General features: G+C 37.9%; 4 protein-coding genes across 6 annotated transcripts; all 4 read left to right on the forward strand.

Moving 5' to 3' along the window:
• Window positions 1-191: 191 nt before the first annotated feature.
• Window positions 192-5,991, forward strand: LOC147872453 (aldo-keto reductase 1B-like). The gene is made up of 7 exons (XM_022061302.2): window positions 192-492; window positions 1,889-2,056; window positions 2,757-2,873; window positions 3,779-3,973; window positions 4,565-4,768; window positions 4,885-5,033; window positions 5,690-5,991. The coding sequence occupies exons 1-7, from the start codon at window positions 430-432 to the stop codon at window positions 5,730-5,732; spliced, it is 939 nt and encodes a 312-aa protein (XP_021916994.2). The 5' UTR covers window positions 192-429; the 3' UTR covers window positions 5,733-5,991.
• Window positions 5,992-6,146: 155 nt separating this feature from the next.
• Window positions 6,147-10,697, forward strand: LOC110828519 (aldo-keto reductase 1B). Its single transcript, XM_022061303.2, has 7 exons — window positions 6,147-7,241; window positions 7,937-8,107; window positions 8,425-8,541; window positions 9,180-9,374; window positions 9,743-9,946; window positions 10,223-10,365; window positions 10,483-10,697. Exons 1-7 carry the CDS (start codon window positions 7,176-7,178, stop codon window positions 10,523-10,525), a joined length of 939 nt encoding a protein of 312 aa, XP_021916995.1. The 5' UTR covers window positions 6,147-7,175; the 3' UTR covers window positions 10,526-10,697.
• Window positions 10,698-11,802: 1,105 nt separating this feature from the next.
• On the forward strand, window positions 11,803-17,204 carry LOC110828526 (aldo-keto reductase 1B-like). 3 transcript variants are annotated; one of them, XM_022061318.2, is made up of 7 exons: window positions 11,807-11,979; window positions 12,893-13,060; window positions 14,425-14,541; window positions 15,362-15,556; window positions 16,059-16,271; window positions 16,796-16,944; window positions 17,054-17,204. In XM_022061318.2, the coding sequence occupies exons 1-7, from the start codon at window positions 11,914-11,916 to the stop codon at window positions 17,094-17,096; spliced, it is 951 nt and encodes a 316-aa protein (XP_021917010.1). In that variant the 5' UTR covers window positions 11,807-11,913; the 3' UTR covers window positions 17,097-17,204. The 3 variants fall into 3 exon arrangements, with proteins under 3 accessions (XP_021917011.1, XP_021917010.1, XP_087212705.1); XM_087356579.1 differs by lacking the exon at window positions 11,807-11,979 and adding an exon at window positions 12,315-12,446; XM_022061319.2 differs by lacking the exon at window positions 14,425-14,541 and having other exon boundaries at window positions 11,803-11,979.
• A 2,360-nt stretch (window positions 17,205-19,564) lies between these two features.
• Window positions 19,565-24,749, forward strand: LOC110828525 (aldo-keto reductase 1B). Its single transcript, XM_022061315.2, has 7 exons — window positions 19,565-19,682; window positions 21,146-21,313; window positions 21,661-21,777; window positions 22,561-22,755; window positions 22,853-23,065; window positions 23,980-24,128; window positions 24,437-24,749. The coding sequence occupies exons 1-7, from the start codon at window positions 19,617-19,619 to the stop codon at window positions 24,477-24,479; spliced, it is 951 nt and encodes a 316-aa protein (XP_021917007.2). The 5' UTR covers window positions 19,565-19,616; the 3' UTR covers window positions 24,480-24,749.
• The last annotated feature ends 3,083 nt before the right edge of the window (window positions 24,750-27,832 follow it).

Here is a 27,832-nt window from a genome sequence, read left to right on the forward strand (position 1 = left end):
TGTGCGGGGCGTGTAGCATGCATTATAGAGATGGAAAATACATACGAAATTTCAGTCGGAACTCCTAAAATGATAAGAACTTGGGAGGCATGGGCGTAGATGTAAATATAACATTAAAATTGAACAAAGGTAAATGCATTGTGGAAATGAAGACTTTGCCAATACTGTCACAAACTTTTGGGTACCATAAGAGAGGAGTATTTTAACTATCTGAACGACTCACATACTTTTCAACACAAATCTACACAATGGAACTGTTTCATTCGATACATTTGCAATCGCGGAACAACAGGCGCAAATTTTCACGTGACATATTATCTACCGCGTAGCATAGCCTATAAAAGACCCGGCGACCAGTCTCTGCCATTCATAGCGGATCATAGGAACAGTGTAGTTAGCGCTCAGCTGGTCTGTTCACAAGCTCCAAGGATGACGACAGTAAAGCTGAACGACAACCGAGATTTCCCAGTTCCTGGTGTGGGAACACTGTTTGTAAGTTTAATATCACAAACACTATTTATCGTTAAGAACTTCGTATTTTGACTTGAGCACTTCTATATTTGCAATGCATACCAATATCACTTGCACAACTAAAATTCACGAAATCTGCACAGGATGTGTTCCGACTATAATTATTTTCATTTGTCACTCAGTTTAAATTGCGTAGTGAACTTCCTTGTTTCAAAATCGTTCCCTGTTTAAAGAAGATCAATTTGATAATGCTGCTCAAGGAAATAATCACTGTGCACTCTTAGAATCAAAATGTGGAGCTGTTAAATGTTAAACTAGGTGGTACAAAGAGATACCACTACAACACAAATTGTCAATTTTCAAGACGTGGCAATTTGTTGCCGTAAGTGACAACTATCTGCGGTCTTGTTTCAGTCCTATAATAAAGTCGACTGTTGATTTGGTAGGCGTATCCACTGAAAATCAACAAGGAAACGATCCGTGAAGCCAACTTCTGGCCTTGGAAAGCATTACGTAAGAGCAGTGTGTAAAACACGAGAGTCTATGAGAGAATCAGGAAATTAGTAACGAGTAGATAGCACGAAACCGATTCTTAAAATTCAATAAAGACCTAAAGATGAATATTATTCGTTGATGTTGCCTTTTAATATTCATTGGATATAGAAGTAATACCAGCAAGAATAGTAATCGTATCAGAGATATTATTTATGAAAAATTTAATGCTAATTCTAATGTTATGATCGTGTGTATGTTACTGGGCAAATAATCGATTATTTAACAAACCTGTATCAATGAGGGAGGTTTTTCCTTAAATCAGGAAATGGTACCGGTACGTCCCCAGATGAAATATATCAGAACAGCCTTGAAAAATTAATCTGGCACAAAATGCGAATGTATGATGGCTATTTTTGCACTCTGTTAAACGTGCAAATTAATATACACTCACAAGTCTACGGATTTCAGAACCAATTCCAATCCAATATTGAACTTCCATAATTATCTTACTTTAATGCTAATTCTGTTGGTATTTTGCCCGCCCAGTAAATCTATGCCTTTAGTCTAGCAATAACTTTCAAAAAAATCAACTAATTTTGGTACAGAAACACGGTTTGTTCTCTTGGAGAAAAGAAAAAGTAGGATGCGGCCGTGGCTTCGCCTGGGATACCGCTCCGGCATTTGGCTGGATGAATTGAGGAAAATCACGAAAAAATTGTGTCAGAATTTTATTATTTTTTGCCGAGATTTGAACCTAACATCTCACGAATTCGAAGGACTGTTAGCCATTCAATCTATTTGTTCCGTCATACTGTAATTAACATTTAGTTCCCTCGTTGCGCATCGTCTACTTAGATCTTCACATGAAACAGCCTCCATGTATTTCCTTTACGATTATGAACTGTCTTTGCTTACTTAACAGGCTAAATCAGACGAGGGAGAACAACTGGTAAAAGATGCAATAGACATTGGATACCGCCACTTTGACACTGCTGCTGTGTACCAAAATGAGAAGGAAGTTGGAGCTGGTATCAAGGCTAAGATCGCAGAAGGAGTCGTCAAGAGGGAAGACATCTTCCTTACAAGCAAGGTAGCGTACGGTGACATCCTAGAAATGGGGACGTTCATTTGATACGTAAATTGGCACATGCACCTTAAAACCGACAATGTGGTTTGGTTCAGTAGCGGACTCTTGTGCACACGCTAATGGACCTTCGGGACCGTAAGAAGTTGGTACCTATTGACTAGCTGAGCGACTATAAGTTACTCAAGAATGACTCCATCCATGAAGTCATTTAACACCGCACTATTGGTCCTGTGTCCTAAGAGACAAGAAAATTACATAATAAGGAGCTTTGTAATGTGTAGACCTACTCTTCAACACATATTATGAGTTATAAGATAAAGGAGGGTAAGACGGGTGAAACATGCAGCACGTATGGAGAAGACAAAAATTTTTACGCCGCTTAGGCCGGAAACTCTGAAAGTAAAAACCAACTGGGAGACCTAGTTGATGAGAATAATGGCTTCTTCAAAGACAGAACTATTGACTCGATTTAACTGATTTTATTCCTAGTGGCGGGATTGTGAACATGGTGATGAACCTTAGGGTTCCATAAAATTCTGGAAATTTCTTGATAAACTGTGCGTCTTTAGCTTATCAAGAAGGACTCAGATCAAATAAGATTTGAAAGGCGGTAGCTAAAGTTCATTGGAATTAATTGAGTACACACAAGCCTATGAAAACCTGAGTTTGTTGTCATAAATAAATTTACTTTGATTCATTTCAGTTGTGGAACACAAAACACAAGCGTGAACTGGTAGTAGACGCTTGCAAGAAGACTCTCTCAGACCTCGGCCTGGAATATTTGGACCTGTACCTTATCCACTGGCCACTTGCCTTCAAGGTAACAGTGAAACACAACTTGTAAGCAAACTCAATATAATCAACCTTGTACTACTTTTTACTCATGTAACTTATAATCGTGCCCGAATTTATAACTTGTGTTGGGCAAAGCCGTGGTCTAGGCAACGCGGAGTTTTCCTCCGGGGGCTTCCCCGGTTTCTCCGTGGCATCCCAACAATTACTCCATTCACACACAGAAGAAGGCAATGGCAAACCACTTCTGGATCATCTGCCAAGAACGTATATGAACAGGTCCCAGTCCGAGAAAAGGATGGAAGGATCCTGTTGATATGGACCTGTCGTCAGACAGAACACTAAATAAAAAATAAACTGATTGCGATACATTATAACATGCACAGAGAGCAATGATTGATCGTTTGTCTAAGAAGCATACGTGTGTCACGCAGTGATAATTCTTTACTTAATTGACAAGTGTGGATTGCAGAACATTATATAAAAATAATTTAATCAATAAGAAGGCCTAGGAAGTGATGGTGTACAATCCCCCCCCCCCCGAATTTTTGGCCTACTACAAATAATAAAAAAAATTAGAATAAAGAAGTTGGTATTGCTTTTCGTTTATATTCCATAAGTATCTTAGCAATTCTGTATTATTTGTCTATGGATTTTTGTTAATTTTCTTTTGTAATTTTTTTTGTAATCGCAGTTCTCCTGGTCACATGAATAAAGCTCAAGTACCACACCTCGGGAACTTCTGGACTAGAGCATTTTAAGATAGCTCCTTAGCAAAACGTCTTCTTCCGTAGATTTTTTTAAATCTGAGACTTCATTTTGAAATACAGTTGAAAATCCTACTTATTTCTGCACAAAGCTCACAAGAGTAAGAGATATGTTCGTCCCATTTTTATGGCTGAATGGTTCATTGGTTTCCCAAAATGTTCGTAGGACTCAGCAGAACTATGGCCGAAAGATTCAAACGGCAAACTTCTCCTAGCTAATGACGACTATGTGGAAACGTGGAAAGGGATGGAAGAATGCGTAAAACTGGGCCTTACAAAGAGTATCGGCATCTCCAACTTCAACACACAACAAATAAAGCGTGTTCTGGATGTGGCAACCATTAAGCCTGCTGTTAACCAGGTAAAATATTATTTTTGTGAAAATAGTGTTCCTGTACTCACAAAAGAAACCAACTTAACTAACAACTGTCAGACTATCGACATAAAAATTATTTTTGCAAGGTCCCCTTGGTTTTCCTCTTACATTTGAAATTGTGTGTTTACATCTCCATGTTATTTTGGGCCATCCATTCCAGAGTGTATAAAGTCACGCCCTATTTTGAAAGGGTTGTAATATTTTCATCCCTCAAATTTGACGAAACAAACCATATATGCTTATTTTAAGGAAAACGAAAATGGACGCAAAGTTAGCATTCTAACAGTCATTTAGGTTGTACATATTTTTAGAAGCCTCAGTAAGAGAAATTTGTTTCAATATATTTTGTTCCGGGTCGAATTTGTGGAATTTCTCTTCAGTCTCCAAAATTACATATTTTCTTTCATAACAGTGGCAAATACATTCTCTATGCAGTATAACAGCGTAATTAAGTACTGAAATCCAGGAACGAGAATCGGGCTACTTCTGAACATACTTTGTTCGGTATGATATTTCATTTGAAATCAATCCTAACTGACAAATCACTCTCAAAATATTTTATTCTGTCTGTAACAGATTGAGTGCCACCCGTACCTGAACCAGAGCAAGTTGATCGCTTTCTGTAAGGAGCGGGGAATTGTGGTAACAGCCTACAGTCCCCTTGGAAGTCCCAACAGCATCGCCAAGGCGGACACACCCGCGCCTCTTAAAGACCCTAAACTGCAAGAAATTGCTAAGAAATACAAGAAAAGCGCGGCCCAAATTATTCTAAGGTATCTGGTGAGTACACACCTTCAGTTTTACAATTAAACTACAGGAATAACTACGTAAATGACTCTGAATATATATATATATAAGATGGCATTTTCCAACTTATGTTTTCTGGAACAATACAGATTCAGCATGGCACTGTACCAATTCCAAAATCTTCAAACAAGAACCGGCTTAAGGAAAACTTCGACATCTTTGATTTCGAGTTGAGTCCTGCAGATGTTGCTGCAATAGACGCATTGGACAGAAACGTCAGAATCTGTGGCTTCACTGAGTAAGTATCAAGTAGCTTACAGTATGATAAAATTTTATATATGAAAACTTTGAGAAAGCGGGTCATATGTAAAACTTTCAAGCCCTTCTTATTAATGATCATAATCTATTTTAATATAAAATGTAGAATCAATCTTAGTATAAAGTAGCAAAACTTTCTTAAAATCAGTGTTATAATCTTAATATCTCTGCAAGTTCTTCAAATTACTTGATTTAAATGGCATATCGTAATAACAATGAATTTGAAATGCTACCTTGTTATCGTAAGTTGACTTCAAAGTTTGGGTTACTTAAACTCCCCAATATAAGATATCAACAAAATCTGATCAGCCGTTCTTGATTTGCCCCGCAGGTCGTAGGTTGTTATAAACTTATTAACATCTCCCTAAGATAATTAAGCTCAGTAGGATCGGTATTTGTCTCTCCCTACCACGTCCAGATAATCTCTGAAGGCCTATTCACGCAGCCATCGAATGAGTACGTAGAAGAGTTCTTTTAGAACGAGCATGGGCTTCTCAGAAAGAATCCTGCTTCATGAGTTAATATAATTTAGAATAACTTGACCTAATATTTGATATTCCTGTTAATAAGTTAGTTTCATGTGCAAAAATCAATTTCAATCACACACCTAATTTGTTATATTTTTGTTTCTCTTAGTGGAAAGGGAGACAAGAATTACCCTTTCGACATCGAGTACTGACCGACATAAGGATGACAGCATCATCATCATCATCATCATGACCTCATTAAAAATATCGTCTGGAATGAAAACAAGCTGTGAGCTTTTAATGCTGAAAAAGATTATTTTTAAACGTAGCGAAAAATCACAAATAAAGTTATAACTTACTAAAATGAATGTAATTTGTAAGATATGAGGTTTTCACAGTGGTGAGTATGAAGATTTCTGTCTTCGAATGTAATTTATTTGCAGTAAAGTGCACAGAAACTTGTCTACAGTATGACGAGGTCTCAGCAGTGTTACCAATCATTCAACTAAAGTATTCAAATACAGACCTTATTTTTTCCAATTCCCTTCGTATTTTTGTCTTTCAGATTGACAATGTGATGTTCGATGAATGTAAAAACCCCTCCTATTTGCATACTTTCTTAACATTAAACAAGAAAGCACCGTCTTAGAGCATAAAACAGATTATAATCATAACGGAAAGTGTCGGCTGACTGTACAAGCAAAGTGACGATCGTCCGGCGTAAATTTTAGATGACACGTATAATTTTCTATTAACATTTTAGCTGCTGCACAAACACCAAAAAGGCCAACAGCACGTTAATTTATCTACAGTGAACACACGTGGAAAATCGTGAAAGTGTTTTCTGTTACACATTCTGTTACAAGTCTTACAGCAAATTCAGTCGTTTTGAATTCTTCTAAAACTGGACTCGGTAAGAATCCTCTATTGCTGGATTCAGAGGCGATTCATTACATTACTTTTATAAACAACGAACAGACATCGATAATAAACTGTAACGTACAAAACTGTTATTAACATAATTGATAATTTGCGAAGAATGTGAAATGAATCTTAGTGTGGGGACCCTACAATTCCCATTAGTTTCTTCCTGCTTGTAGTGTATGGAGAATACCACAAGGCAGAATGGGCCAGCACGAATATTTTGAATTTGGTTTGACGTGGGAAATATGAGAAATTCAAACGATATAAGAAGGAAAGTTGAAGGGAAGAGCCACTTCGGAGATTCAGGTACAATTGCGAGCTTGATATTCAAATGGCTTTTAAAGAAACGTATATGACAACTTGGATTCGTGTCGCTCAGGATAAGGGGCAGTGGCAGGCTTTTGTAAATTCGGTAATGAATCTTTTATGAACAGCGAAAAATTTATTGACTAGCTAAGAGACAAAAAAGAATAACTGACAAGCATTTATGTGGGACAGTGAGTGTAATACACGAGACCTTGGGAGCACAGTAAGGCAGGCCAAATCTTGTCAGCGAACTTGTTTCCCCTGGCAGTCTATGACTGCAGCCCCCAGTTGAAACTGATACGTCGGAGGAGCAAGATTGTTGTAAAGAGCGGTCTCTTCTTTAACTGATCATTGACATCACTTTTGTCAACATCATTTGTCTGAAATTTATTAGAGCAGTAGACTGTCGTGCTCTGTGCATCAAAATGATACTAACAGTGAAACTTAACGACAATCTCGATTTCCCCATCATCGGACTCGGGACGTACAATGTAAGTAGTCACAGCCATTCATTTCACACACAAAAATCTCTATTTAATGAGTTATTCTGAAATTTATTATTAATAATAATACTATTATTGATAATTCAATTAATTTATTAGTGTGCATGACAACAGCCAAACAAGGCCAATTACAGCAGTCAATAACTATGATACACTACATAGATGACATATATAAGATAAAGTATTAATACTAAGTGAAAACAAATAAAGAATAAGTAAGCATTGAGACGGTTGTTATAACAGAAACCGCTATAAGACTTTTACTTTTTAAGTAACTTCATCCGGACTCTTGTCTCAGCGTGCATGACATACGGGACTATACAAAACTAGAAGCAGTCAAAATGCAAAGTTGCAAAGAACGCACGTGGGAACTGTATTCATCTCCGAACTGCATCTTTCCAAAATTATTATTATTATTTACTACCTGATTAGTTTTGTATCCTGTGGATTAAACAGAAACAAATATGTGCATATTTTAACTGCCTAGCAATCCTTGTAAAACTTATAACATTAAACGTAGTAGTAGAAGGAATAAAATATTTATATAATGCTGAAAGTGTTTGAAAATTGTATCCTGATGGTCAAGAGGTGCAGTTAGTGATTAGCCTATTTAAGAGTCGCAGAATATATAGTCCGTGAAGCTTGTTGCATGTATCTCACTGATTCGTATTGATATTTGACAGGCTGGTAAAGAAGGCGAGGTAGAGGAAGTAGTCAAACATGCTATCGACATCGGGTACCGCCATATTGACGGAGCATTGGTATATGAAAACGAAAAGGAGGTTGGAGCAGCAATTAAGGCCAAGATCGCGGAAGGCGTCATAATGAGAGATGACATATTCGTCACTAGTAAGGTAAATGCGTTTCCTTTGTAATTACTTCACTTCCAATCAGTCAGCAGTTCTTCAACTGTGAGGTGGAAGATAATTATACAGAATAAGTGGATATGGATATTGGGGCAATGGTAGCCCCCAAAAACGGGGGAAAAATGGTAGAGAAATCTGGCTTGGATTTATGCTGATACATTACGATTCCAATTGATCTACTGCTCAGCATTACATATTTGATCTGTTGCTACAAATTTTAAAATAATTTTATAAAATAAAGTAGAATTCGCACAAAAAACATGTAAAGTTAGGAATGGATGTTCTAACTTACACTTTCCTTCTAGCTCTGGAACACTTATCATAAGCCCGAACTGGTAATGCAAGGTATAAAAAAGACGCTATCAGACCTGGGTCTCGAGTATTTGGACTTGTACCTCGTCCACTGGCCCTTCGCATTTCAGGTAAAATATCACTCAACGCTCACATTAATGTTCGATCGATGGAGATAGAAATTAATAAAGACTTTCAACTACAGAATCAAGGTACCTTCGTGCTTGTAGAATTTCAACAGGGAGTCGAATATACATTAACAGAAATAAATACCACGATGCACCATATACAGGTCTGTCGTGCACATTAAGGTTAAATATTTAGGCTAGTAGCTAAATATGTGTGTTCTTTCGAAAATACAAGTTAGTTTTGCTAATGTGTTACAAAATCTGGTGCTCAGTTTTTAACCTCATCACTTAAAACTGTCCTGAATTGTGTCGTGATATGTCTACATTTATGATTTATCAAGGAGTGTGATGAATATTTGTTTCTCAAGAACGACTCTGCTTCATGGAGCTAGTGAATTTCGAACATTGCTGTACTAGTTATGTGAATGCCCCTAACATTATAAATCTACTCACGTTTGAAAGCAATGAAAAAGGCGTAATTCCCGAATGAATGAAGTCCTATTTGTTTCTAAACTGAAGTCTGGAATCGATAAGAGATTTCTGTGTCCTTATGAACCAACATAAAAATCGAAATATAAATGAAGAAAATGTGAAGTGGAGGTACATATAAACGGAAAACATGTTATCTGCTTTGCTTGTAGGAAGGAGGAAGTCTGATGCCAAAAGACGAAAACGACAAATTCATACCCAGCGATGTGGACTATTTGGACACCTGGAAAGTGATGGAGGAGTGTGTGAAGCTGGGTCTTACGAAGAGTGTTGGTCTGTCCAACTTCAACAGCGAACAGATACAGCGGGTTCTGGACGTTGCCACTATTAAACCTGTCGTCAACCAGGTAACACATCGACAGAGAATTTATCTATTTTTAATAACTTCTTCTTCTTCGAGTGCCTTCTCCGCTAGCGAAGGTTGGCGATCACATCGCTAAACTTTTCACGATCCTCTGCTTGATGGAACAGCCGCACTTTGGATCCCGGTCCATTGGCGAACATTCTGTAACCACGATAGTCTCCTCCTGCCTTCGTAGCGGGTCCGGAGACTTTTAGAACCCTTGCCCCATTTAAGGAGTGCCGGAACTCGGGCCCGTGATTAATTCGACCCGCCATAGTAAAGTAGATGTGATTTTCCTAGGAAACTGTAATGCGGTGGTTTCCCTACTTGCCTTCCGCATCGCAGTATCACAACCAAGTTTCGTATTTGCAGATTGAGTGCCATCCGTACCTGAACCAGAGCAAGTTGATCGCTTTCTGTAAGGAGCGGGGAATTGTGGTAACAGCCTACAGTCCCCTTGGAAGTCCCAACAGCATCGCCATGGCGGACACACCCGCGCCTCTTAAAGACCCTAAACTGCAAGAAATTGCTAAGGAACATGAAAAGACTGCTGCTCAGATCATTCTAAGATATCTGGTGAGTATTTATGCTTCCCTTTGTGTTCATATCTCTGCATGTTCTGTTGTAATTTTCATATACGCAGTAGTCTGCACGATGTTGTACCTAGAAGACTTTAAAATGAACCTGACGATTTGTTTTCAGACTGTTCATAATTTACAATATATTATATAACTCGAAACTATTTTCTCTGCAAAGACAGAGAAACTGAAATCAATCAACAGCCAGTTTAAGGCATAATTATATTTTGTGACATTTTATATTGTTGTTGGTATTGCTAAAACTATGTTAAAGATCCAACATGGCACGGTACCAATCCCAAAGTCTTCAAACAAGGAACGTCTTAAAGAAAACATCGACATCTTCAACTTCAAATTGAGCCCGCAAGAGATGGCCTCTATTGATGCGCTCGATAGAAACGTTAGGGTTTGTACCTTGTAAGTATTGTCACTGCGGTATGGTGTTAATTTCATGTTCCTTAATAAGAATTTAGAATTCTTTAAATAATTCGTCTTCATATTTTAGTGTAACTGAAATATGTCGTTTTGTTCCAGTGCTGAGGATCATAAGTTGTATCCATTTAACATTGAATTCTGAAGAAACAGGTGATTAAAATGACAATTTTGCATCGGAAGTGGCATTTTAGTTTGACACATATGTAACACTCAAGATAAATAAAAAACATGTTGAATATAAGTATAAATACATTTAAATATTATGTAATTGTATGTTATAATTATAAATTATAATATTCAAATATTTATCTCAAGTCTCTGCCCTTGCCTTGGCACCTACTTATTTTCTGACGATGTACAAATGAAGCACACATTTTGTACTGAAATTCAGATGATGGCTCTCTGATGTGTTTTGAAACCCATGGCTTAATACTTCCTGTTCTGAAGCCCCTGCAGCATGATGCAGTATTCTCCTTAATCCCCAGTCTTCATAAAATATTATTGTAACCATAAAATCGATGACAATAATGTCCTTGGTAAATGTTATAAAAACCCAGACCTGCAAAACTGCTCCCAGTATCTACGCCACATTCTAGAATGGCTATAATAGGCCTATCAACTGATTTCAAACTAATAACTCGCCTAATTAATCTATTAGTCACTACATTAATATGGTTAATACAATTCACTTTGTTGCGCAAAAAAAAAATCAACAAAGTTTGAGTCAATAATTAGACCATTTTATAATTATTATTATTGCTTATTTTGGGTTTGCCTATATTTGGCTATTATATTTAATACTGTACATATATGTTTATTTAAATTGTTTGTGAAATAAAGTAAAGTAAAGTTTGTCCCACTATACGCCATGTAGGTATAGCTCCTCTCTTCCTTGACCTCATTTTTCAAAATTATTGTATATATTATCAGTGTTTGCCTGTTATTGACTTCTTGCTGTTAGCAAACACTTAAATAAATGAATTGAATTGAATTGAAAGAATTTTATTGTTGTTTGCGCAAAGAAGACCATTTGGTAACGTCGTACCATTTACTTGTACCGATCTTTGAGTTAAGATTTAAACCCAGCATCTCCCGAATACCAAGCAGAATTACTATTAAGATGCTAACAGTCGCCCATATAGTCAAGAAATTGCCCAGCTTTAATGGAAAATAAAAGTTAATTAAACCTATGCTCACAATGGCAAAGAATTCATTAAATACCAGGATCTTATTAACATTTGGTAACACGGTGGGTTGTTGCCAGACCCCGCCATAACTCTCCAGCTAAAGGACAGATGATCCAAAAACCAAATGACGGACAAGATTGGCATCCAGTATTGTATTCAAATACTAAATTATGCTGCCATCTGTTCTCCAGCTAATGTACTGAGTGGAGGAAACCATTTCGTTATCTAAGAAGTCATTATGGTATTAATCGTATCGTACACGACTTCTTGTTAAAGAGAACAACTGTTACTTAGTTGTTTAGCAGAGGTCACGGCAATTGTGTGGAACTCGCGATATTTCAAGATGACACCAGCTTTGAAGTTAAACAACAATATAAATTTTCCTTTAATAGGATTGGGAACGTCTCAGGTAAGTCGAATCATCTTGGCGGTCTTAAAGGCTCTGAAGCTATAGGATTAGAATTTAATTTATAAAATCACAAGGTTATCGTCTATAATACACTCCTCTGCAGCTGTGATGGACCCATCAGTGACGTAGTGCTGTGCTAATGAACAGTGTAAACAACCATGACTAATGTTTAACAATCATTCTTCGGTTCTGGTGCATTGTTTGATATTGTTGTACTTGAGATAATTCCGACTTGAGATTGTGTATCTTTTCAAATCACAGTGTAAGAGTTTGAGACAAGTAATAATAAAAAAAACTTTAGCTATTTCGTCACAAGTACAGTGTCACATTTCACGACTCAGCACATTAAGTAATGACATCTTAGAAAATTCTGTACTACTGTACGTGAAAACCGTGTTTACAAAATTAGGTTCTTTGTAGTAGAGGATTTTTTCGACTTTCTTGTGTTACGTGGAGACAGGAATCAGGTAATCACACAGCCGATAAAAATGAAAGGTCCAACTGACGAAACGTCGGTATTATTAGTCCTGATTGCTGACTCTTGTGGTTGTTACTTGTTAAAATAATTTATTAATTCATTTAGCAGGTTTCACATAACATTTCAGGAATCATTTTATTTTTATAAAAATTATATTTCCAGTTAACACTAGAACATTTGAGGAACTCTAGTTTATTGACACTAATTATAAATGTCAAATATTTCCAAATTCCACTAACATGATAATTAACAACACAAAATACTGGTGTGTCTGCGATTTCTTACAGTACAGGCCTGAATAAAACCTTGTGATAACAGACTTTTTCAGGATAAGGATTATGTTAAATTTGTAGTTTGCTTTACATGTTCAGCGTGCAGGCCTTAATGGGCAAATGTAATCACATTGATTAATAAAGTTTTGTTTTATTAAAACAGGCAAAACCTGGAGAGATGGAGAAAGCTGTAAAAGAAGCCATCGATATAGGATATCGCCATTTTGATTCTGCTATGATTTATGGAAATGACCAAGAAGTAGGAACAGCAATTAGAGAAAAAATCGCTGATGGCTATGTGAAAAGGGAGGACCTCTTTATTACGAACAAGGTACCGCAATTATTCACTGATCATGTGCTGATAAACGAAAAGTATAACATCGCTGTGTAGCGCATAGCAATCTTCTTATTCGGATGATTATGGATTCGAATCCCGTTCCGGAAAATGTTATCCAGACTGATATTTTCGTAGTTTTTCTCCCTCTTTCAAGAAGGGTTATGAAACAGGTCAAGACCGCAGCTCGCCATGTCTCGTTCTATATTATATAGGCCAAACTACTAGTCGCACCACTAACTAAACCAACAAATTAGTAAATGCGTGAATTGCGTAACAATTTTGGTGCTTTCGGCAGAATTTTGCTTTTCCAGTTTGCGAAGTCAGCCAGAGGTACTGGTGTTTGTCTTGGTTCTAAGACCCTTGCGTGGGGTGATTTTCGTGCAGCCCGGCGGACTGTGTAATGACGTCATCACAAAGGATTTTCATACGAGGTTATGCTGCTGGCTCTGGTTTCCGCAAATTACCAAAGTAGCATCGAAATTTATGTACCAAGGTTGTTAATGTGGACTGTCGGATATACGGTGAGATTAATAAGCAATTTTTTGCAACTTTTAATTGCGAACGCGCCTAAAATCCAGTGCACTTAAAAAAATTTGTGCTTCCAATAGCTTATTTAAGAGTGAATTACAGCATTAGTTTTGGAATCAACCAAATGTTATAACTGTTTATGAGTTTATGTGAATGTTATATGACAAAGTCCATGTATGTCGTAACTCGCCGGGTAAACATCTATCCGCATTTCGTTATCAGAATAAACTACACGGTCATGTGTTCCATTTTGTCAGCAGGCATTGTCTGTAACAAGCACAGTTTTAAATAAAATACATAAGATGCATTTCCTTTCATCTTTCTTTAGCAGACATTATATTACATAAATTCATTCAGCTTTGTTGCTTCATTGCTTATTTTGACTATATTTTTTGCCGAATTTGTCCAATAAATAACGTTCAGACTATTTTATTTTGAGGATAAAACTTTGTACACTTTTGTTGAAACATGCTATTACTTTATCATTCGGTGCCACTTTAAACAGTTCAGACACAGAATAAATTACACATAGCCTACTATTTTATATTGTGTTCGAAATTTCATTGAAATGTATTAAAGTTTCTGGAACACGCTTTAGAAGGAAAATAGCAAAATAACGCCTGTGCAAGTTCCATGTACTCCAGTTCGTCTTCATCCAGAGATACCATGCACTTTTACATTCTTCAGTTACAGTTACAAACAGTGAGCATATCTTATTACTCATAATATTTCCTTAAGCGACCTTAATATTTGTAGTTTTACAACCTTTTGAATTTTCATTTTCAACTTTTTGTTTCTAAATGAGTGAAAATATAGTAATGTATTTACAGCTTTGGAACACGTATCACAGGCCGGATCTAGTGGTACCAACTTGCAAGAAAACTCTCGAAACAATGGGTCTAGATTATCTAGATCTCTACCTAATGCATAACCCAATTGCACTTAAGGTGAGTACTTTAATCCTCGGCCTAAAGATAAATAATAACTCGAGTGCATAAATAATTATTATTATTATTACAAAACATTATGAGATATGTAGCAAAAAATAAATAAAAAGTCTATTTTTAAAGTTACTGTTATCGATATCATATATTCTAAGATTGGTTTCCCTTGATTATTCATATTAGAATGCACATATGCTGAAATGACTAACACATATTATTTGATGTTCGAAATAAGAAACGACCGTAATGGTTACAGTGGCATTTTTCTGTAAAATCCTGTAATATCCTATTGATAAAATACGAAAGCCTAAATACCCCTGACATTGTTTTAATTGACTACCAAATTTACGCCACCATTTCAATATCTTTATAAAATGTAGCTGCAATGAATATTCTTAAGGTGATTAGCTCGACTAAAATTACATTTACGGGACACGGTTCTGGCGTATACGGGAAGATATAATTAAAAATGGATTTTAAGAGACACGGTGTGAGGGTGTGGCCTGGATTTATCTCGCTCAGGATAGAGGCCAGTGTCGGGCTCATGTTGAACGTGGTAATGAACTTGGGATTCCATAAAAAGGGGAATTTCTTAACTAAATGATCGATGTTTTTCATTAAGGACTCGGGTTCGGTCTACAATAATCTCTATATTTTTGGTTGTCTTACTGATAGATTTGTCTTCAATCTTATTTTAGAGATTGCTGGTAACAGTTTACATTGAACTCGAAGCCCTGTCAATAATACGTTCAACATTAAAGCTGCTCCAATGATTCAAGATCCAGCACACACTGCCTCACTACATTTCATGCCTATATTTTAGGAAGGAGATACTCTGTTTCCGACAGACGAGACGGGAAAACTCATACCCAGCGATGTGGACTATGTGGACACGTGGAAGGCGATGGAAGAGTGCGTGAAGCTGGGTCTTGCTAAGAGCATCGGCTTATCTAACTTCAACAGTCAGCAGATTCAGCGTGTGTTAGACGTCGCTACTATCAAACCTGTTGTCAACCAGGTATGCACGATGATATTACGAGTGTCTGGAGCTATTATACTTGTGTTATAAAAAGGAGCAACTCTTCTGTCATGAAGATTTCTGTCTTCTGAGTTGTTGCGCTGTGTAGTCTTGTCGATGTTTACCAACGTTTCAGAGGCCCTGATGACGGAGGCAGTATGACCTCTAAAACGTTGGTAAACATCGACGAGACAACACAGCGCAACGACACAGAAGACAGAAATCTTCATACTCACCGCTGTGAAAACCTTATCTGTCATGAGTCCGTTCGCATTCTCTCTCTCCACGCCCGTACACGCTTCTCGCCTTCAGGGCATTTCTGTACGAAGCAAGTCACCAAGTCTGTTTAATTCTTTGGATATTTAATGAAGATTTTCAACTGTCATGTAAAATCGAATGGTAGTATAATTGCGACAGTTAAATTACAAAGGAAGTGGTCTTGGCCTATCTTAACGTGTTATCCACGACAGGTGTGAGCTGAGAACCTTTTAATATGTTTCAGGTTGAGTGCCATCCGTACTTTAACCAGTCCAAAATGATTGCCTTTTGCAAGGAGAGGGGGATAGTGGTGACTGCTTATGCTCCATTTGGAAGGCCAGGAAGTACAGTGAATTACATTAGGCACGACGTCGCCCCGCTGCTGCAAGACACAAAGCTGCAAGAAATCGCTACCAAACGCGACAAGACTGTAGCACAGGTTATACTGCGGTATCTGGTGAGCCACTCTCTAGGATTTGCGGTAAACAAAGCAATGCAGGCAAAGGTTTCTTGAATGTTCCCACTTTTAATTTCTCTCAACCTGTAATTTTCAGCAGGGCCTACTGTTTCGTGTTCGGGAGGTCCTGGGTTCCAATCTCTGCCCGGAGACCGGCTATTCCGACTCTGGTGTTTTTGATTCGTTTTCAGTCCCGCAAGACAAATTCGCACATTTCCTTCTACTAGATAAGGACTAACTTGAATATGGCTGTCTCTGGCTTGTTGCGCATTGTAAAATGGTAGAAAGTAATCAAATTTTCGGAGATACTTACTGCCTCCATCATCAGGGCTTAACATCCTAGAAGACAACCAGCTTCAAATTCGTAGCCTTGAGGACCTCAAATTTCACCACAAACAAACATACCAAGCATTTCAACACTATCCTATCCCCAACCAAGTCCCCAAGTGATTTTAAACACGTGTTTATAGTGTTTACTACATATTCATTTTCGTCTAATGAACTGTAACATTTAACAATTACAGATACAACATGGCGTTGTACCAATTCCAAAGTCATCAAATAAAAGCCGCCTACAAGAAAATTTTGACGTCTTTAACTTCGAACTGACGCCTGTTGAGATCAGTTCTATAGACGCACTCAACAGCGACAGTAGAATATTCACATACTCTCTGTACGTATGACAGTTATTTTGAAATATACCGTTCAAATTATTATTTAAAATCAAGCAAGCTGTGCTCTGTGCAGTTAGTTCGTTAATTACAGCTCTGTTTTTGTTTCAGGTTTGCGGATTTAAAGGATTACCCCTTCAACACTGAATTCTAAAGATAAATTTTATTTCAAAATGATAATGGTGTCATGATTAAACTTGTAAAACAAGGGTTTAAGTCAAATGTAGCTTTAAATCTATAAACAAGAAACTTGTGTTAATTAGCTCCATGAGTTATTAAGTCTACACAAATTAATCGTTTATTTTTCTGTTTTTTGTGGTCTTCTGGACTGCTGCGACTTCTAGTCCTGTGGTTGGATAATAAGGTTTCAGAGGAACGTGTTTTCTCCATCGTCTGGGTTGAACTTGCTTTAAACCTCAAAATGAAGGCGTCATGTTCCTCCTAAATGTTAGTACACAACTCTGATACTGCTTTACGCAAGAACCCAGAAGACCATAATTTAAACTCACAATTGTGAAAACTTCACATCCTACTAAGACAAGCAAAATAACACCGACAGTGCTTTGAAAATTCGTGTACTCCACCACAGTAACCTTACATGCACCCTTTTCTGCTCACTGTTTGACAGTTTCACCCCAGTTCAAGTTCACAGTGCAGTAAACACAAAAAAACTCCATGAAACCTATAATTAGATACGTAAGTAAGTTCAGAACCTAAGAGTTGAAAACACACAGTTGAACACAAACCAACCATTCTCCTCATTTGGTGGTGCCAACTTTCAACAGGACCCTCTCTGACCTCGGACTCGATTACCTCAACCTGCACCTCATTCACTGGCCTTATGCATTCAAGGTGCATTTTATAAATAACTTATAGCGTATGTACTGTTTTAAGATCCATCTCCTGGCTTGTAAAGCTCAGAATTTATATATGTATTAAGCTTGCTCAGTTACGCATTCTAGTCGTTCCACGGCCATGACGACCGCATACTATATTCTAACAGTCGCCATCATTTATCCGTGCCGTTTAACCTTCTTCCCGATAAGACGCAAATGGTTTGGGAAGGAGAAATTAAGATAACTTATATTGTGTCGAATCATGAAATGATCAATGAATGACTTTGAAACGCTTTGGGAGGAAGTGGTCATGATCTAATCAGAGGTACCATTACGGCCACAGCATTTGTCTGGAGGGACTGAGGGAAACCATGAAAAGCCTCTACCATGGATAGCGGGTCTCAGAGCCGAGATCTGAAACTAGGACCTCTCGATTACGAGGCTGAAGTGTTAACATATACGCCATGGCGAGCAATATGGCAGCAGAAGTAGCAGGCTATATATCCTAACAGGGGACAGTTTTATCCACATGAGAGCGCTGATTCCTGGCTAGTAAATAGGATGGCGAAGCCACTAGTTCTGTTTCTCGCCACATAACCATTCTCCTTAGTTGGGATTCAGTATTATCAGTATCAGCAATAAAAGTTGTTCCGGTGGAAGCGGAAAAAGTCCTAGAATTATCGGCGAAAGCATAAAAAGTCCTAGAAGTATCGGCGAAAGCAGAAGAAAGTCCTAGAAGTATCGGCGAAAGTAGAAAATAGTCATGGACTATCGGTAGTGTTAACTATAATTAGCACAACTGCATGTTATACCCATGGAACAGTGTTCTTGAGAAGCTAATAACACGCTCAGCCAGTCAAGAAATTTCCCGCCTTTCATGAAACCCAAAGGTTCATTACAGTGTTAACAAGAGCCTGCCACCAGTCCCTATCCTGAACCAGATGAATCCAGTCCACACCTGACGTACACAGGAGCAGTAACACAAACAAAACTTACATGGATGTGCCCTACCTCAGCCTGAAACGCATTTAAATTGAACAAAGTATAGGTCATGAAATGCACCGTGGACGACAATAGTTACGGGTAGGAGATGGGAGCTGAGGTTATTTTGGTAAAGTCTTTTAAAGTGGAAATCTTGAGGAAGTCTATCATAAGTCAATTATGGTCAACAATAATAACGTTGTTTAATAAATGAAAAGTAATGCGCGTAAACTACATGTAAACCAATGAAGTCGATCCAAACTGTGTTGTTCGTCATTTGCGACCGAAGCAACATAACAATATGTTCTTGGCAAAGTTGCCATTAAGTGGCATGGGTGAGAAGGAAAGGCACTGACGTTGGTCCCGTTACAGACACAGATTATTACATGACTGGACAACTTTCTCCTTCAGTGTATACATGTCTCGGGTAGAATAAGTTCATCGAAACAGCGTTGGTCTGCAATCAAAAGCTGGCCAGTTTTTTTTTTGCGAGATCTGTAGCACTATGAAGTCTCCCTCCCTGACATGATAAATGTCACATATGACAGAGACTGGACAACTTCGCGTATCTTATCTCGTGCCGAAGAACAGATGTCCTCCTACGAATTACTTGCTTAAAACCGTTTTTATCTAATCGACGTATTCGTTAGTTGATATGGACATGCACGCTCATATTAAACGCATGGTTATGCTCTTTCTGCGATATTGCTCAACAGTGACAATGACAAAGCATTCAGATAAATGTTCAGATAAACTGCCATCTCTTGCACTGTCACTGTCTGGTATATATTATTCACACACTTCGAATTAACTATCAGTAATTAGAATAATAGCTCTGACTACAGAAGGCTGCAGCCATGGTTCCAACGGTGAAGTTAAACAATAATCAAGACTTTCCAGTATTAGGCTTGGGCACATATACAGTATGTATTTAAAGTTTGGTTAACTTTAACACAAAAACTAAATAGTTAATAATAGTTATGAATATCATTAATACTGCTTTCATCGCTTTGTGCCACGCTTTCACCTTTAATAAAATTATAAGTACTGAAGGCATAGTCGTAGAATAGTTTAATGTATGATCACAGCAAGCATCTAGAGAGTATGAAACAGGTTTTATGTAACTCAGAATTGCGACTTATCAAGATATTCGTTAATTAGTTTTACATAATTTGTGCATTCGAATTAAAACTTATGACTCGATCAAACATGCCATTATAATTATAATGTCAATATATGGGTGGTCAGATGGCGAGCAAGTGAGTGAGCAGACCCGTTCTACGTGCAACATACCTTTGTTGCACAAATCAATACGTTTTGTTCTAACCCGCAATGTAATTAAAATTCTGGATTAAAAACAATTTAAACAGTCAATTCCATGTTAAGTGTGCCCCATATCACGACAAGAATGTGAGTCCTCAAGATGTGGATAAAAGAGATATCTCCGGACACGGAGATCAGGTGTGAAAATACAAAGTTTACAGTCGGGGACAGCTGACATGGATGGTCGTCCAATTTGGATAATGAGCGCAGATCTAGAAATATTTCGCAGAAAAATGTTCTACGTTACGAAATTTTACAAAGGCGTCATAAATGGACGGATTTATTATCACAGTCACTGATTACGAAATAACGAAGTTGGAATAAGCAGGAGGCTATGATGGGCTGGGCATGCAGATACTACGTATTCGTGGCGAAACTGCTTCGAAAATGGCAACTTGGAAGTGCGGAAAGAAGATGGGGGTATTAGTGAGTGGATCTTATATAAGCAGCTTATGAAGAGAGGAGTTGGGTAGAACTGGCTCAGAATATGTGGAATGAAAGGTCACTGTTTCAGAGGGTTAAACATTTAGATTCTACTAACATAGTTAAAATCGTTAAAAAAAAATAGGGCTCTATTGGAATTCCTTCATTTTAAAGCGACTCCCTTCAAGGCACGAAGTTTATCTAAATAATAATTTCTAACTAAATTCCACCTCAAAGAAAACACCCCCCCCCCCTTAAAGCTCAATTAGTTAATGCTGTTTAGGAACATAATCGCAGTTTTCTGTAAATAAACCCAGGGAACAAAATGCAGATTTAACGAATGTTAGGTTACCACTGTGCTTCAAAGAATTAACATGTATCCCACTAGGCACAGCCTAACGAAGCCTCTTTATGAATGTTATATATAAAAGTATAAGCGCATTAAAATAAATGTCTCGGTACCCTGCGCACAAAGAAACTGTCAAAATTGACATGGAATTAGAAAATAACTACCGGATTAAGATCGACATGCAATAAGAAACTCCTATAACAAAATACACTGTAAATGTAACATTTTCAAATACACACATGCGCTTAACGTAATGCGTCACTGTATAATGTGTAAATTTTGTACCGTCAGGCCGAGCCCGGAGAGATGAAGCAGGTAGTTAAAGACGCCATAGACGCAGGGTACAGACATTTCGACACCGCTCTGTTCTATAGAAACGAGAAGGAGGTTGGTGCAGCCATCAGAGCTAAGATTGCAGACGGAACCATAACAAGAAACCAAGTCTTCGTCACTACGAAGGTAAGTTAAGTCTACTAGGTCATGAATTTTGTGGGAGTGAGAGGATTATGTTGTTACAAGACATGAAACCCAAAACTTAATGATATGTCTTCTGATAAAAAAACAATATATTCTGTCTCTTGCTTTAAGCAAAGAAAATGCTTGAGAAAATGGAACTATGAACTTTTTAAAATACTGTTTTAACCGTCAGATGTATAAATTCCCACCTGTTCTTCGTATTGTCGTTTCCACTGAAATTGCATTTATAATTATTTTTATTTACAAAAGGGCTGTAATTATAATTTTCTTTGGCATAAAAGTTACTATTATAAAACACTGATTATGGCGTAAGATACCGTCACTTTCAGCTATGGAACACACACCATAGACCAGATGTCGTCGTGCCTACCCTAAAGACATCTCTGGAAAATCTAGGACTCGAATACGTTGACCTCTATCTCATTCACTGGCCGTTCGGTTTCAAGGTAAGTTTTAAATGTAAGTGTGTCATTTCTAACTGTACACTCGATCATGTGTGTTAATTTATTGGAATTCTACCAGTCTCAACAATGCTCTTTCCACCAGTTAGTGCTCTGAACCACGTACTATCAAGGTCCTTTCAGACAAAACATGAGAATCTCTGGTCCAGCGGTCTCGTCCCCAGATGATATGTAATTCCGTGCAATAAGAACACCAACTGTGCCAAATACGACAATGTGTATCAGAATTCGGGCATCTCACGTCTGTTAACGAAACATTCTCGTACATACACATGGCTATTTATTTATGTACGCGTGTGTGTGGAAACGCATGGCTTGTGGCTACGTATGCATTCATAGATGGATATTTTCACGGTTTATTTACTAGGCCTAACGCTTTTCGACTGTGCAGACAGACGGAAGGTAATCCGTAGATAGCTGATTCACTATTACATCAGTAAGAAGCGTTCTCTTTAATATTATCTCCTCATCTACTTCTAAGTCACCCGAGTTGTCTCGTTCCCTCACATTCTGGAGTAGAATTTTGTATGAATTTTGTCTTTCTCATGCGTACTATATCCGCTCTCATCTCGCAGTAAATATATGAACATCCGAATAATATTTAGCGAGAAGTACAAATTATCATTAAGTTCCTCGCCGTGAAATTTTCTGCCACCTCGTGTTGCTTCCTACCTCTCTCCTCAGTACCCTGCTCTCAGATACACTGAGTTTATAGTAGTACGCGTAAGACAGAGTTCGTAAATAAGATTATATGCATCTGACATGCAGGAAGGTGATAACGGGCTTCCTGAGGATGCAGCTCACAAACTGATCTACAGTGACGTGGATTACGTAGACACATGGAAAACAATGGAGGACTGCGTGAGATTACGTCTCACAAAAAGCATCGGCTTGTCCAACTTCAACAGCAAGCAGATACAGCGAGTACTAGACGTTGCCACCATCAAACCGGTCGTGAACCAGGTATGGGTCTAATTATCTGTAAACGTGCCTGACCACTAATGAACATATTCGATATATTTCTATTCATGAATATGGATTAAAAACGGCTTTGTTTTAGATTGAATGTCACCCCTACTTGAACCAGACCAAGTTGATTAAGTTCTGCAAAGAAAAGGGGATAGTGGTCACAGGATACAGCCCTTTCGGGGGACCTACAAGTATCGCGCCACTGCATAAGGGCGAATCCCCTGAACCACTTAAGGACCCCAAAATAAAGGAAGTGGCGGACAAGTACGGCAAGACCACAGCACAGATCATCCTCAGATATCTGGTGAGCACTGCCCTTCCGTAAACGTTACTGGCCCTCACATCAGTATTAATGCTAAAACAGTTCTTTTTGACGTCTTATGCCTGATGAAGGCATTAATGGTTGTTATTTCTGACAGAAGAAACACAGGAAAATATATCATCTCGTTCAACCCAATATGAAATACAGTAAATAAGTTGTAAAACTATTTTAAGGCCTGGATTTATTGATGAGACGAAAGGAGTCTACCAGGAGAAAAGTTGATTTCTTAAATTTCAATATACTTACAATATTTCGTTTCAGTTTGTTCATTTTAAACCTCGCCCCAAAAAATAAACCTCTGATACAGCATTTATATGGAATTTGATTTAATATATTTACACCACAGATAATTGTGTTGTATTGTGGTATCACGTGTTATCCTATTGCTGAAATCACGTTCTGGACTGCGCCATGGTCCCAAAAAGTTGGCTTTCAAATTATGTTTTACATCAGTCGTTCTGTCTACCGTTTTATCTCAGTTCTACCCTATGACTACTCTACCGTCCGCCCTCCCTGTGGAAACACCACTCTCCGATCTGCTAGCAAATTATCTAATCATCCCTTTAAATTTCATACTGTGAATTTCATTAATACATATGGTTTCTTAAGTAGGCCTACTGAAGAAAATTACTATAATTTTAACACTTCTTTTAAAATAAAACAAGAAGCAACCCAACGCTCACCAAATGTTTTGAGAGTAAATCTACTGAAAATACCATCGTCGTTTTGAGGAACATGTTCATTTTGTTCAGTATATGAACTTAGACTCTCACGATGGTGTGAGAGAACCCAGTATTTCCCCCCAAAATGCTGGTATCTACCAACAAGACCACACGTCGTCACAACCCAGATGAACAACAACGACATCGTTCAATATAATTTTCAATGAATTTTAGATTCAACATGGAATTGTACCAATTCCTAAATCTTCTAAAAAGAACCGCCTTCAAGAAAATATCGACATCTTTAACTTCGAGCTAGTGCCCGAAGACGTAGCTGCAATGGATGCTTTGAACAGGAACAAGAGAATATGCGACTTCATACAGTACGTTCAAGAATGTTATTACTTTAATTACATACAGTACTCAGTAAGTTACTTGCAAATACGGGGGCGTCTCTATTGCAATTTGTTTAACAAATTCCAAGCTGTTTTTACACAATCTGTATTAACAAAACACGTATCTTTTTTGATTTTAATATTTGTTTTTTAGACTGACGCTTTTAGATAATACTTTTATGTTTTCGATAAAAGTAGGCCCTCATACTTAGGTTTATTTCTACACGTGGCAATAGAAAATTTTAAACGTTGATTTCAATGTTAATATTAATTTGTTACGTTTTACTTTTTTCCAGAACGAAGGACCACAAGCATTACCCTTTCAACATACAATTCTGAAGAAGATCATGAAAACTTGTGCGTTTGTAAATACGAAGCAAACTTTAAAAAAATACATGTTACACTTTTCAGTAACAACATAATTGAAGCTGCGATATCTAGTCTCATTCAAAAAGTAGCCACAGAAAAACAAACAAAAAAAATAATACAAGAGGCTTATAATAGGTTCTGTGACATATGTAGGTATCCTTACAAATTAGCAGTTTTTCCTCATAGTGAACTCTGTATAAAATACTTCACCAAACTTCAGAGTAAATTACATCAGTGACATGTTCGTTTATTCTCTTATTACCTATTCCAGAAGAGCTTTAGAATACGGTGGCCAAGTAGTAAACAGATGACTCTCGTTACACGCGCTTTCGCTATCAGTCTTTTTGCACATCTGCGGTTTTGATGAGGTATCATGGGGCCCATCAATATCCTATCTACGACCAAACTGTAAAAGCTGTTACCCGCATTCCTGCATCGAAGCTTCTCCAGACTTATCAGGGGATGTGATGCAAATTACAAGTTTATCATAAAATAATTATGGCCCCAGTTTATCAACAAAATGACACTTGTTATACGTTTTCCCTTTTGTGCGTTTTCAACATAACGGCGATTTGCAGAAACACAATAAAAATAACGAGAACCACCTGTACTTGAACCTGTTCAATATATACCCACATAACTTCACCTATAAACAAGCATGTTGTATAAAATAAGCTTTTTATTTAGACTCGTTTTAATTTATTTGATACAATTATACGTGACTCTGCTAGTAAATCCTGTAACATCGAACATGCGACGCTTAGGACTTTTTGACGGGTCAGCTGCTTCATGATCTTAAAATAAAATCACCGACAATGTATGTTTTCCTTCTACTGTCAAACCACACAACAGCAAACGAATTCTTAATATTGTCATTACACTTTTCTTCATAAGATTATTCTTCAGTGCAGGATCGAATAGAAATTAGCTGCACGACGAAATACGAACCAGACCACGAAAGACGGGAAGTTAATGTTTAAGTACTGTTCTTTCATCACCTACCTTTAACGTTGTTTCGCAGAAGATGGAATCTGTGTCTTACAAAACTGATAGTTTATATTTGACCACAAAGTTCACCCGTGAACAAGTATAAACAAATGCATTACATAGTGCAACGCAATGCAAATACAGCATTGATAGACGTAGCCACATAACATATTAACCAACACTGCCATTATAATACATCAACAATGTACGAGTCCACACAAAATGTCCGCCCGTGCTTAAGTCTGAGGTTAATGTGACTATAAGAAACTTTGGCTTATCAGTGTCACCAATATGACAAGGTTAAATGTTCCAAATGCTTATCATTAATTGAAGTCGATTCGTCGAATAAAATGCAGTCAAATATGAGAATGGCTCCAAGAAAGAATACTAAGAATGAATGGAAAGTCTTAAAAATTACTTACCCATCAAGAATTTTTTTTACAAATATTGTGGCAAGTTACTTTAATCTTTAGAAACTATAAACTAAAACTAGAAATAATCCCTATTCCCGAAAAGGTAAGTTATTACAAATATAACTGCAAAAGCACATAATTTATTCAAGTACAATATTGATAATTAATACAAAATGTAACATTAAAGTAACCAAATTTTAAATTTTCTATGATAACCGTGAGACCTGTCATAATTGTCTAATGAAGAAAATGAATAATGCACAAAAAGCAGTAATTCACATATTTATTAAATATAAACGAGCATAGCAGCTGGATATGCAACGATTGTGAGTTGTATCAGGAAGATGTCCGGTTCGAGGCTTAGACATAAAAAATAAGGTCTTCCTCAGTTCATCCAAAGTCCTTAAAATAGCGAGAATTCAGGGTCTTACGATCCCGAGTATGAAGATACGTACTGTCACGCCGTGACAGTACGTCACACCTAGTCACGCTTTGTCACGCTTGAGCACGCTTGGTCACGCTTAGACATACTTTTCATATCTTCGCAGTATTTTAGCACTTATGATAACCTCCCGTCACAACTTTATGCCTGATCACGCGTAGTCACGCTTTGTCACGCTTGGTCACGCTTTGTAATTTTTCATCACGTTTCGACACATATGGCCACATCTCGACATGCCATGACATTACGTAACGAATAGTCACGCTTTATCACGCTTGCGCACGCGTGATCACTAAGTCACGCTTCGGCACGCTTATGTCATGTTAAGGTCCGCTCGGTTAATTCTGGCCACTTTGTGATACGTTAGATAGAGTTACGACAGGTTAGGATGGGATGGGTTAGGTTAGGTTAAGTTACGATAAGTTAGGTTGGGTTAGGTTAGGTTAGGTTAGGTTAAGCTTGTTCAGTGAATTTTGTTAGGTTAGGTAACGTTTTGAAAAGTTTTGTGACGTTTTGGCACTTATGGCTACAATTCGTCATGCTGTGAGAGTACGTCACGCCTAGTCACGCTTTGTCACGCTTGGTCACGCTTAGACACACTTTTCATATCTTCGCAGTATTTTAGCACTTATGATGACCTCCCGTCACAACTTTATGCCTGATCACGCATAGTCACGCTTTGTCACGCTTGGTCACGCTTTGTAATTTTTCATCACGTTTCGACACTTATGGCCACATCTCGACATGCCATGACATTACGTAACGAATAGTCACGCTTTGTCACGCTTGCGCACGCGTGATCACTAAGTCACGCTTCGGCACGCTTATGTCATTTTACGGTCCGCTCAGTTAATTCTGGCCACTTTGTGATACGTTAGATGGAGTTACGACAGGTTAGGATTGGATGGGTTAGGTTAGGTTAAGTTACGATAAGTTAGGTTGGGTTAGGTTAGGTTAGGTTAGGTTAAGTTAGGTTAGGTTAGGTTAGGATAGGTTGGCGTCTTCGGTAAAATTTCGTCCTTCAAGAACCTTGTTACGCACGGCGTCGATTTTCTATCTTTGTGCCAAACGTTATACCAAGGGCGGTATTCTTCATCTGGCGTGACACCGGATGGCGTCGCGACGCCAGGCGTCGGTTTTCTAATTTCGTCAGCAATGATATTTAAATTCACTTGCGATAACATTGGCGCCATGACAGAGCGTCGCAATGTTCGGCGTCGCGACGCCAGGCGTCGGTATTCTAATTTCGTCAGCAATGATATTTAAATTCATGTGCGTTAACACTGGCGCCATGATAGAGCGTCGCAATGTTCGGCATCGCGACGCCAAGCGTCGGTTTGCTAATCTTGCAGACAAAGTTATCCAAATCGATCAAGTCACATTCCTGGGTCTTGTGATGACGTTATGAAGATAGGCGAGGCGTTAGGTTAGGTTAGGTTAGGTTATGTTAGTTTAGGTTAGGTTAGGTAAGGTTAGGTTAG

The sequence above is a fragment of the Zootermopsis nevadensis genome, unplaced genomic scaffold (assembly GCF_977971745.1).
Source record: "Zootermopsis nevadensis isolate Lab colony 2312 unplaced genomic scaffold, Znev_1.0 Znev_ptg000027l, whole genome shotgun sequence".
Taxonomy (NCBI): domain Eukaryota; kingdom Metazoa; phylum Arthropoda; class Insecta; order Blattodea; family Termopsidae; genus Zootermopsis; species Zootermopsis nevadensis.

Bases quoted from the DNA above. Each gene is read 5' to 3' on its own strand.
- LOC110828525 (XM_022061315.2), top strand. From the start codon at position 19,617: ATGGTTCCAACGGTGAAGTTAAACAATAATCAAGACTTTCCAGTATTA. The intron at 19,683-21,145 runs GTATGTATTTAA...TTGTACCGTCAG, and splicing joins TAGGCTTGGGCACATATACA to GCCGAGCCCGGAGAGATGAA. The intron at 21,778-22,560 runs GTAAGTTTTAAA...TCTGACATGCAG, and splicing joins ACTGGCCGTTCGGTTTCAAG to GAAGGTGATAACGGGCTTCC.
- LOC147872453 (XM_022061302.2), top strand. From the start codon at position 430: ATGACGACAGTAAAGCTGAACGACAACCGAGATTTCCCAGTTCCTGGT. The intron at 493-1,888 runs GTAAGTTTAATA...CTTACTTAACAG, and splicing joins CTGGTGTGGGAACACTGTTT to GCTAAATCAGACGAGGGAGA. The intron at 3,974-4,564 runs GTAAAATATTAT...TGTCTGTAACAG, and splicing joins TTAAGCCTGCTGTTAACCAG to ATTGAGTGCCACCCGTACCT.
- LOC110828519 (XM_022061303.2), top strand. From the start codon at position 7,176: ATGATACTAACAGTGAAACTTAACGACAATCTCGATTTCCCCATCATC. The intron at 8,542-9,179 runs GTAAAATATCAC...CTTTGCTTGTAG, and splicing joins ACTGGCCCTTCGCATTTCAG to GAAGGAGGAAGTCTGATGCC. The intron at 10,366-10,482 runs GTAAGTATTGTC...GTTTTGTTCCAG, and splicing joins AACGTTAGGGTTTGTACCTT to TGCTGAGGATCATAAGTTGT.
- LOC110828526 (XM_022061318.2), top strand. From the start codon at position 11,914: ATGACACCAGCTTTGAAGTTAAACAACAATATAAATTTTCCTTTAATA. The intron at 15,557-16,058 runs GTATGCACGATG...AATATGTTTCAG, and splicing joins TCAAACCTGTTGTCAACCAG to GTTGAGTGCCATCCGTACTT. The intron at 16,945-17,053 runs GTACGTATGACA...TTTTTGTTTCAG, and splicing joins AGAATATTCACATACTCTCT to GTTTGCGGATTTAAAGGATT.